This window comes from Setaria viridis, chromosome 4 (genome assembly GCF_005286985.2).
Source record: "Setaria viridis chromosome 4, Setaria_viridis_v4.0, whole genome shotgun sequence".
NCBI lineage: Eukaryota > Viridiplantae > Streptophyta > Magnoliopsida > Poales > Poaceae > Setaria > Setaria viridis.
In genome coordinates, this window is record NC_048266.2 from 11,213,114 (window position 1) to 11,224,563 (window position 11,450).

General features: G+C 57.9%; 1 protein-coding gene across 1 annotated transcript; it reads right to left on the minus strand.

Moving 5' to 3' along the window:
• Nucleotides 1-9,440: 9,440 nt before the first annotated feature.
• Nucleotides 9,441-11,102, minus strand: LOC117851865 (3-ketoacyl-CoA synthase 5). The gene has a single exon (XM_072293120.1). The coding sequence runs from the start codon at nt 11,035-11,037 to the stop codon at nt 9,577-9,579; it is 1,461 nt and encodes a 486-aa protein (XP_072149221.1). The 5' UTR covers nt 11,038-11,102; the 3' UTR covers nt 9,441-9,576.
• Nucleotides 11,103-11,450: the final 348 nt, after the last annotated feature.

Below are 11,450 nucleotides of genomic sequence, written 5' to 3' on the forward strand. Positions count from 1 at the left end.
CCGTGCCATGCTATTCTCGTCGGACGAACCATGGTGCTCGTTGAGCTGCAGATGGGTCGATTCGAGTGGGATCCCAGTCCCCGTTTGGGGGGGTCCAGCTCAGGCCAAGCTGGTGGCGTACCCTAGATTCTGGCCGACCAGTTCATATAGTTCCCGAGTTCGTTCGACCAGATCTGGGGGCTCGTTGCCTTTCTTCGGGGAAAAACCATGATCTTTGGTGCCGGCCCGAACTGGAATGTGAGGTTGGGACGCCCTAGGCTGTTGTGCGCCCAGGTGATGGCCGCTAGTGGACCCGTCCCTTCTCACCCCTCGCTCGGGGGTGTCCTGGGGTAGCTGTCGAACCCGTAGTGGGCCAGCCTTTGAACCCCTGGACCGTAATGGGCCGTAGGGGCATTTTCAGCCCCGTATCCCTTTTTTACCTTTTGGTGGGCCTTGGGCCGGACGTGGAGGAGGTTGTGCACGTGTGTTCTCTGGGAGGCGAAGTGGTGGAAGATGTCGGCCCGCGAAACGATGGAGACGGGGATATTTCCTGCAGCAGATCGTGCGCACGAATTCTGAGAAAAGCGGGCGTGACGGGGCGTACCTGGCGCTGCATTTACTACGATGGGCCGCCTGTTCCGCTTCCCACACACCTCCCTATAAGATGGGGGGCCTGCCTTGCCAGTTCCGCCCGCAACTGCTCCTAAGCCCTCTCGCCTTCCCACGCACCTCTTTGCCTTCTTGCACATCATTCGCCTTCCTCCGCCTAGCGCTGCAGCTTCCCCCGCCCTCCGCCGTCGAGCTTTCCACCCCCTAGCGATGGAGTCCTGGTCACGCTCGAACTTCGGGTCCTCGCACACCGACGTCCTCGTGAGGAAGGGCCTCCTCTACGAGAGGACCGAGAGGGGCAAATGGCTGTTCCCCGGGAATGAAGATGTGCCGAGCCCGGGCGATGGCTATGTTGTCTCCTTTGTGCACTTCCACGAGAGGGGGATCGCATCCCCGCCGAGCCATTTCTTCCGCATGCTGCTGCAGTACTACGGGCTCGAGCTGCAGCACCTTAATCCCAATGGGATCCAACACATCGCGGCGTTCATCGCGCTGTGCAAGGGGTTCTTGGGCATTGAGCCCAACTTCTCGCTCTAGAAGTACTTCTTTGTGTTTAGCCTATACCAGAAGACTGAGAGGAAGGGGAGCCAGCAACGGACAATCCCGGTGCCGATCGGGTGCGCCGCCATCCATCTCCGCCAGAACTGCGCCAAGGAGTATATGGCGATGAAGACCATGGCGTCCCACAAGGGGTGGCATCAGCAGTGGTTCTATATGAAGAACTACCCTAACTCCCCCTTACCGGCGTTCACCGGCCGCATCATCGAAGCGGCGCCGGAGCTGTGGTCGTACGACTCGGTGGAGAAGGAGAAGAAGTGGATCGCTGGTTTGCTTCAGGCCATCCAGTACCTAAAGGGAAAAGGCCTGACCGGGGCTGGAGTTATCAGAGCGTACCACGCTCGGAGGGTGGCGCCGCTGATGCTCCAGGTTCGCTCGCTCGCTGAGATGACTCCTGAAGCGCCAACCAAGGGCACCGTCCTGGCGACGGGTGCGCTTGCCGCCACCGAGATCCGGCAGTGGGTCCAGGAGGCGCTGGATGACAAGGACACCGATTACTCGGTGCCTGGCCACCCTCCAATGCGCCCGCACGAGAATTTCGTCAAGCTGGTGAGGGCTTCGCGCTCTCGTTTCTTTTTGCTGCATTTTTTGGTTCGGCGCTCTGACGCGGAGCTTCCGTGTCTGCAGGGCCACATGACCAATGTCGTCAACTCGCGCCCGTCGGTGCCAGAGGATGCCGAGCGGTGGCACCAGAATCGCCTCCTTGCAGAGAAGCAGAAGAAGCGCAAGGATAAGGAGACGGCGAGGAAGAAAGGAAGGCCGCCAAGGAGTTCCAACGGCGGCGGCAGGGCCAGGTTGTGTCAGACGACGACGATGACGATGATGAGGAGGAAGAGGAGGATGATGAGGAGGAGGAAGAGGAGGAATTCGTTCTGACCCCCCGGTTGGGCGCGCTCATTATCCGGGAGCCGCGCCCCCAACCGGCCGCAGGGGGCACGCCGAGCGGACCGCCTACGCAAGACCCGCCCCCGCGAGGCTGTGGGGCCACGCCCCAGGGGTCGGCGCGGGGCGCGCCTTGGGAGTCGACGGAACCGACCCCCGACCCTCAACCTGCGGCCCAAGAGCAGAGAAGTAGTGGCAAGCGGCCGCTGCCACATGCCCCGGGTCGGTGTCGGGCTCGGAGGCGAAACGCGCCCGCTGTCCTTGCATTGGGGGAGTGTAAATGGAGATTTTCCGCGCATCTCATTCCTTCCCTGGCATCGAGTCATTTTTGCTGATGTTGTTTGTTGTTCCACCACGCGCCCCCCGGGACTTCGTTCCGCCGCTGGCACCGAAGAAGGCGTTGCGAGTGTCGTCCACGTCCGCGGGGCGAACGGCGACCGCCCTGGTAGCGAGCGGCGGTGTCGCCGGGGAGACCGTGGAGCCTACTGCGGAGGCGGCCCTTGCGGCGGCAACCGGAGTAATGGTGCTGCAGCCGAGCACAGGGCAGGGTCTGACCTCTGCTCCACCCTTGGCCTCCACGGCCGACCCTGCGGGGTAGGGCATTGCCCCTGGAGTCCCTCCGGCCGGCGAGGTGATAGACCTTGACGACGAGGCAGAGGAGCCTAAGGCCCCGACGGCGATGGCGGAGACGACGACAGCGGGGATGGGGGCGATTGCCCCAGCGACCACGACGCAGACGGAGCCGAAGGCGGAGGGGGGAAAGTCCACCCCTGCGACCGCGACGGGGATCAGGGCGGTGGTGGAGGTGGGGACATCCACCCCGGTAGACGCGGCGAAGGCGGCGGTGGAGGCAAGGGTGCCTGCCCCGGCGGCCACGACGAAGGCGGGGACGCCTACCTCGGTGGCCGTGATGAAGGCTGCGGCGGCGGCGGGAACAGGAACACCCGCTCCAGCAGCCGCGACAAAGACGGTGGCGTCGGCGGACGGAACAGGATGCGCGTCGGCGTCGACGACAGCCGCGTTGACCTCGACAGGGACGGCGGCGCACGTGTCGGTGCTGTCGACGAGGCCAGCGGCATCTGGGGCGGTGGCGCGTGCCCCGGCGGCGGCGGCGGGGACGGCCGGAGCGGCCTCCACCCTTGTCTCGGTCAACCCCATTCCCAAGGCGTGGAGTGGGACTACTCTGCGCTGGATGTCCCACGATGACACGCAGAGATCCGTCTTCATGCTGAATGACGCCAAGGAGTGGGGCAAGTGGAAGACGGTGCAGGGCGGGCTTGCAAATGTCCGCGCTGCCCTATCTTCGGTGATGGGGGAGCTGGACGGCGTCGTCGTCCCCGGTGGCCAGGTATGGTGTTCTCCCTGTGGTTATTTTCATCCCGTCTCTCCGTTACATAGTATAAATTGTTTTGTAGGCCCTCAAGGAGTGCAGCTGGGGGAAGTCCGATTTCCTCCGGCTTGAGCGGGGGCTCTGGGAACGCTTCTCTGGAGAGAGGCAGCGGACCGGAGAGCTGACCCCGCAGGTTGCCACCGCTCAGCAAGTCATCAACGACCTGCAAAGGCGCGAGCAGGCGACATGGGAGGACGCGTGGCGGGCGGAGGACAAGTTCCAGGCCGTCGTCGAGAAGGCTCGCCTCGACCTCGAGGAGTTCTAAGCTGCTGCTGAGACGGCCCGCCTTGATGCTGAGGAGCTCGCACGGCTGAAGGGGGACTATGAGGCCCTTCAGAAAACCGTCGAGCGAATCCGGCGCGAGCGGCAGATGGCTTGGCAGGATTGGGACTTCGAGGCGACCTGGAAGGTCGAGGCCGAGAAGGTAGTGGCCGGGCTCGGGGCGGAGGTCAGTCAGCTCCACGTGCAAGTGTAGGGCCTTCAGATCGCGGTGGCCCAGGGGCTCAACCGGGAGCGTGAGCTGAAGGCTCAGTCTGAGGGTAAGGCTCTTCTCGTTCCTTTGTTTTTGCGGTTTTTGTGATGGTTTCTGACTTGGACTTCTATGGATGGACCTCACAGATGAACTCGCTCGGCTGAGGGAGGTCCTCGACACGGAGCGTGCCGAGTACGGCAACCTGCAGGACGCGGTCCGCATTGTCTGCGACGGCCTCGGCGTGGTCCAGGGAGAAGGGACAAGTTCGTTGGTGACTCGTGTCCTTGAGACGTACCGACGGGCCCGCGAGATCGCTCTGGAGGCGCTCCGTGTCGGCGTGAGGCAGGCCTTCAGTGTCTTCGGTTCCCACTACTCCGGCATCAACTTCGCCGGGATGAGCGGGGGGTACGCCTCCGGCTACTCCGAGGCCGAGTGGACGAGATCGATGCGTCGGTGCTCAACCCAGCGGAGGCCTTAGCAAAGGTTCTGGAGGATGAAGCTGTCCCTCCCAAAGACCCCAGGATGAGTTAGCTGTATCGGGCTTAAGCGCCCCAGATGTAAATATGTTAGTTTGACTTTGAACTTTTTTTTGTGATGGCCGCATAGGCCATTTCTATGAAATTGTTTTGAAAAAAGTTTTTTGATCCTCTTTCTTGTTTTTGGGTTTGGAAAGTTTAGGGTGCGGGTCGGGCGCGTCAGTAAGTGCTGATGAGCGAAGGCACCATAGCCGCTGGGGCGTAGGTTTTTCGCAGTCCGATCAGCCTTGCCTAGGCGTCGCTTGTGCACTCTCTCCTTTTCACGCCCAAACATTTAGGAAGAGGGTCGGTTCGGAGAAAAGGTGTTTTGAGAATACATCAAGTAACTTGGGCCGGAGCCCCTGATAGCCCCCGAGGGATATGCGACCCAGGGGCAGAGCCAGGGTCGGATATCCCTGAGTTTGGCATGAAAACTCGAACAAAATCGACTCAAAACTGCCTCTTCCCGTGAATTTAACAAGTTACAGGAGTATGTATGTACAAAACTTGGAAAAAGAGACTAAGGGTAGAAGCGTCTTAGCTGCTCTATGTTCCAAGCTGCTGGGGTTGAGGGGGACCTCCTTGACACCTTCGGTGGCTTTGAAGGAGGTGTGCGACTGCTTGGAGACGGGCTGGTCCTCGGTGCTCTCCACGAGCTGGACTGCAGGATCCTTTGTGCAGGTGATGGCTGCGGCATACTCGCAACACTCTACGTCGCACTCGTACGCCTTCTGGAAAGACGTGCCGACGGTGATGACCCCGTTGGGCCCCGGCAGCTTGAGCTTGAGGTAGGTGTAGTTGGGGATGGCCATGAACTTGGCGTAGCACGGCCACCCCAAAATGGTGTGGTAGGTTCCATGGAAACCAACCACCTCGAAGGTGAGAACCTCCTTCGTGTAGTTGGAAGGGTCCCGAAAGTGACGGGCAGGTCGATCTGCCCGAGAGGCATTGCCTGTTTCCCCGGCACGATGCCCTGGAACGGCACCTTGCTGGGGCAGAGGCGGGAGCGGTCGATCCCCATGGCGTCGAGAGTCTCGGTGTAGAGGATGTTGAGGCCGCTACCTCCGTCCATGAGCACCTTGGTGAGGCGTGTTGTACCGACGATGGGGTCGACGACGAGCGGGTAGTCTCTTGGCTGCAGGACGCGCCTCGGGTGGTCGGACCGGTCGAAGGTGATGGCGGATCCCAACTAGTCGAGGAAAGCCGGTGTAGCAGGCTTGGCCGCATAGACCTCGTAGCGCTCCAGCTTTCGGTGGCGCTTGGAGTCGTAAGCCGCCGGCCCGCCAAAGATCATGAAGCAGTCGTCCACCTTGGGAAAGCCATCTTCCTTCTCCGCGCCATCCTTCTTCTCCTTGTCGGGCTTCCATCTCCAGTCGCCCTTCACCGGGTTACCAACAAAATACCGCTTGATGAGATTGCAGTCTTTGTAGGCGTGCTTCACTTGGAACTCGTGGTTCGGGCACGGTTCCTCGAGCAGCTTGTCAAAAAAACCGGGGGTGCCCTCTGGGGGCGTCTATCCCCACTTGCGTTCCGCAACAGCCACGAGGGGAGCCTCGCGCCACTGCTTGTTCTTCTTCATCTGTTGACGGTTGGAGGTGCCCTCGTTGGCGTCCTCCTCCCGCTTCGCCTTGCCCTTGGAGCGGTCGAAGATCGCTCCGATGGCTTCTTCGCCTGAGGCGAAGCTGGTGGCGATGTTGAGGAGCTTCTCCGTGGTCCACGGGCCTCGATGTCCCAGCTTGTGGACAAGGGGCCGGCAGGAAGTTCCTGCCAGGAAAGCTCCTATGATGCCGGCGTCCGCGATGTTGGAGAGCTCAGTGCGCTTCCTGGAGAAGCGCCGGATGTAGTCCCGGAGGGACTCGTCTGACCCCTGGCGGCAGCTCTGGAGGTCCCAGGAATTGCCAGGGTGCATGTACATGCCCTGGAAGTTCCCCACGAAGATCTCCTTCAGGTCATTCCAGCTGCGGATCTGACCCGAAGGGATGTGCTCCAGCCAGGCTCACGCCGGGTCGGCCAGAAAGAGCAGGAGATTGCGGATGATGAACAGGTCATCGTCCGCCCCACCGGCCTGACATGCAAGCAGGTAGTCGCTGAGCCATAGCCTGGGGTTCGTCTCCCCGGAGTACTTGGCCACGTTCGTGGGCTGCCTGAAGCGCGCCGGGAATGGCGCGTTCAGGATGCGTGCAGAGAAGGCCCTGGGCTCCGCCAGGTCGGGTCTCGGGCTACGATCTTCTTCGCTGTCGTAGCGGCCACCACGGTGGACATGGTAGCTGCGGTTCACCCCCTCCTCCCTGTCCGTGCGGGAGCGCCTCCGCGCATCTAGGGTGTCGCGGGCATCGCGGACAGCGCTAACACGCTGGTGAAGGGACTGAGCCCCGCCTCCTACGGGTGGCGGTGTCCATCGAGCGGGCGCGGCCTGGTTCGCCCTGGGAGGAGGCTGATGGATAGACTCCCCCCACCTCTCGGGAGGTGCGGTGGGCGCTGCCCTGCTGGCATTTTGCCCACGTCGCCGGGATGCGGAGCTCTCCGCCTGCTGGATGGCGGCGCACTCGAGCAGGTTGCGCACCTCCTGGTGCGCCAGACGCTCGTCGGGTGTCGCCGGCTCGGGGAGTCGTCGGAGTAGAGCCGCCACTGCGGCGATATTCTGGTTGGCGTGGGCGAAGAGCTGAGGGTGATCTTCGTCCGCACAAATGCTTTGCTGGACATCGCGCGCCCATTGTTGGGCCCCGCCTTCGTTGCGGGGACGCTCGACTTCCTAGCGAGGCGCCGCGCGCGCCTCCGGCTGTCGTGGTCGCACCGGGGCCCTGGCGAGGGCCCCAGTCGTAGCAACGGCGCGCGGTGGGGCAGTCCGCTGTCTCCCTTCGGTGTTGTCATCATTGGATCCCTCGGAGTGCGCATCGGCCATGAAGCACTCACACGAGGGGTGGTGGCTTCCGTTGTTGGAGCCGGCATCGGAAGTGGTCCTCGCCACGCCCACGAGCTCGTTGCTCGCGGGTAGGAGATGACCATAGGTCACCATGGCATTGCGCAGCCCAAAGGGCCGCTCCTCCAAAGGAGGCCCCTCGGCGCGCGCCCAGCCGCTCGCCACTATCCCGGCGGCGGAGCTAGAGATGATGGGGCGAGCGGGCAAGACAAGGAGAGGGATCAGCTCGATCCCCTCCCCCGTGGCGAGGAAGTCCAAGCTCCCAAAGTGGATGAGGGAGCCCGGAGCAAAGCTGGCATCATGGCTGGCCATCTGAAGCCGGTGATGTACGTGCAAAGGCCCCCTACCTGGCGCGCCAACTGTTGTGGTCAAGATTAGCGGATCAAGACTACGGTGAGTAAATTTGTTTTATGCACGTAAGGCTTCGGATGGTGGCATGGAAAGACACGGGATTAGACTGGTTCGAGCAAGGAAAGCCCTACGTCCAGTATCAGGAGGTGCTCGTGTTGCCCACGCAGGGTCTGTAGTAGGGGCTACAAACAGGCGAGACAAGGAGCCGGTCCCAAGTCTCTTGGGTGTGCACTGATGCTCTAATGGTGAGTGTGTGTGTGTGTTCTGTTGGCTTGAGAGTCCTCTGTCTCAGGGCCCCCGGTTCTCCTTTTATAGCGCAAGGAGAGCTCGGGGTTACAGATGAGCCAGGCGTGAGGAGAAGTATAAGCTGACTAAGTAAAATACAAGGAGAGGGACCAAGTCCCCGTGTCGCCGCCTCCTGCTCTAGCCTTTGGCGCCTGTCAGCGCGTCCACCGGAGGAGGGCGGCTGCCTTTGGATCCTGTCGACGATCCTCCTAATGACCACTGCCGCCAAGCATGATGATGGTGTTCGGTTATGGCAACTGTGCGTGTCGGGGAAGACGGCTGACCCCTGTTGTCCTGCTTGCGGCCCATGGAACACGGACGTCGCGTCCCTGTTGCCAGATACGCGGGGCGCGAGAGTGGGCGGAACTCCCTCCTTTGTTAGGCGGCGCAGGCCATGAGTGCCTTTTGATGAAACAGGGGGAGCTGCGGCCACTGTAGCCTGTGCGGTCGCGGCTACAGTGTCCTGCCCTGGTACTTGTGGCGGTCACGTCGAGGAGCGCGGGCGCCTTTCTACGCGCCAGAGCCGCGGCGCATTTATGGCAAGATCGGTGAGGGGCCCACGAGATCCGCGCCCTCGTCTGGCTGTCTGCGCCCGAGGCAGATACTTATCTTGTGGGTCCGGATGAGTCTAACTCCCGACGCCCGGGGTCGGGCGAGGCGGAGTCCTACGGCGAGGGGTTGGGCGCTCCCGACCCTAGGACCGCGGGTCGGGCGAGACGGAGTTCTGTCATCGAGGGGTCGGGAGTGTCCGACCCCGAGGCCCTGGGTCGGGCGAGACGGAGTAGGATGCTCTCTGCCTTTGCTGGGTCGGCGGTAATCGTTATTATCGCAGGTGGGCCCGGGTCTTCATGATTGTTGCTTTAAGGGGTATTAGGAGGTTGTTAATATTTCCTCCCAACACTATGCATATGCAGCCGGTCAAACTTTACAACAATGTGTTCCTATGTCCTAAGGGTAAAACCGTATTTTCATATCAATTTAAATTTGTTGATGGCAAATAGGGAATGCAATTTTGAGCCGATCGTAACAAACTTTTTCGATGGCAAATAAGGAAGCGATGTAAATTTTTATGGCAAATAAGGAATTTCTCACTATAGAGGGAATCTGATCATTGGCGTGTGGTCCCAGCTGCGTTCAGGCCCACACGGCAGTGGTCGCGAGTCCTGTGCAAAGGAGGCTTGTTTCAGAGGTGAATCCAACGGTGAGCCATGTGGGTTTCTTGTGCCGGCCTTCCTAGTTTTTTTTAGTTGGCCATCGTTCTCAAAAGTTCATGTAGAATCCTTGTTTATTCTAGGCCTGTAATATAAATTCAGAAGTTCTTGTAGACTTTGAAGACTGAAGTAGTATTGGATAGAATCATGCACCACATGGAATCGTGTCCATTCTCACAATAAAATGAAATTGGTAACTAATTTGTAGGACATATTATGAGCGAAATTCAATTATTCCATAGATAAACATACAATGTTTAAGGAAGACTTGGATTGAAAATAGACGCCTTATTACGTGTTGTCGGCAAGTACAGCTCACGGATCACACCACATATACCTAACACTATACTATCACAAGACCTTTACAAACGTGCATGGGTGTCTTAATCCTCGACCAAAGCATTTTACCTGCTGGCCACTTTGGTTATGCCTACAGTTACAGGGTACCCATGAATGCAATCAGCCCAAGGTCCATCTAGGGTGCTAGCAGGCTGGATGCACTGCCACACGACACTATTGCACTTGAATCCTGATCCAAACCCAATCATCCATACTCGATCACCCTTCCTCATCTGACTCTTAGCATCAATGTATCCAAGCTCATACCACACAGAGCTGCTCGACGTGTTCCCAAAACGGTGTAGCGTCATCCGTGAAGGCTCAACGTCCTCATCTGATAGACAAAGGCTACGCTGGACAGCATCAATTACCGCTCGCCCACCGGCATGGATGCAAAAGTGCTCGAAGGCCATCCGGAAATCAGGAACATAGGGCTTTGTCTTCCTGTTCAACAACTTGCGAGCAATTAGAGAGAGAACGAATAGCAGTTGCTCCGAGAATGGGAGAACAAAGGACCCTATTGCCGTGATGTTGGCCTGTAGCGTCTCGCCAGCAATAGCTACAAGGTCTTTAGACAGGTTGACTCCTATTTCACCCGTGTCATCCTCCTGTAGGAATGCACACTGATAAGACTTATCTCGGGCGGCAGTGATTGTGCGTACAGTGTGCATGAGCTTGAAACGGGATTTAGACCTTGTTGTTGACAATAGCACTGCAGCCCCACCCATGCGAAATAGGACATTTGGTAGCAACATTGCACGGTTCCTCCCTGTGTAGAACTGGTATGAGACCATCTCCGTAGACACCACTAGTGCATGTGCACCCTGGGGAGCAACCTGCAAGAGGTTTTTGGCAACTTCCACTGAAATCAATCCTGCACTGCACCCCATCCCAGAGATGTGGATGTTATGGATGTCACCTCTTAGCTTGTATTTGTTTACAATGATGTCAACTAAAGATGGCACTGGATTGAAAACGGTACAGTTTGTGACGAGTATGTCAATTGCCATGGGGCTGATGCCTGTCTTAGCAAATAAGTCATCAATGGATGAAAAAATAACCTGCTCAGCCTCGTCACGGGCATCACTCAACGTGTAAGTTGGTGGAATGTAGTGGGTATTAGGTGGTAGGTAGGTCTGATCACCAAGACCAGAGTTCTCAAGCATGCGCTTCATGAAATGGATGCTTTTATCATCGAAGGATGCCATTTGGTGAGCATGTTCGACAAAAGTGGCCATGGGGGTACGACAATCAAATGTATGACGGAAGCAAGCATAGTCCAGAAGGTATACACTGCGAGGACGGTGCATGAGGTAAAGGGTACCTAAGCCAATTGGAAGGAAGGTGACTAAAAACAGGTGGGCATGCCGAACTGACAGTAGCCATGCGAGAATCTGGGCAGGGCCAAGTTGTGCGGCTTTCAGCAAGAGGATGGTTCCAAGTACCACAACAACGGTGACAACAAAATTGTTCGTGACAAGCTGGAAGAAGTATTTGTAGTGCTTGATAGTGGATGGTGAGTTCATGTTGTTGAAGCTCCTTATGAAATGTCTTGGCTCATCTGAAGAAAGACTGGAGGGTGTGCAAGATTTTAAAGGGGTATATGTCTTTTATAGCGTCTATTCATTGCCATTAAAACAACATGGAGAACATTTGAGGCAAATAAAAATCGTGCCTTCCTACACCAAAGGCTTGAAAGATATGAATGACATGCCATGAATTGGGTCGAATCAATTCTTGATGTGGTCGTGACTTCAATGTTTTCTAGATGCAAACTTCATCAGCATCACCTTCTTTATAATTAGTTTAATTTGGATATATATATAGCATGGTTGCAATATATATTACAATATTTTCATCACAAAATTACACGATATTTTTCTGCGTAACTGATCCAGAGACTTGACTCTCTCTAGAACAAAAGGCAATGGCTATTTTC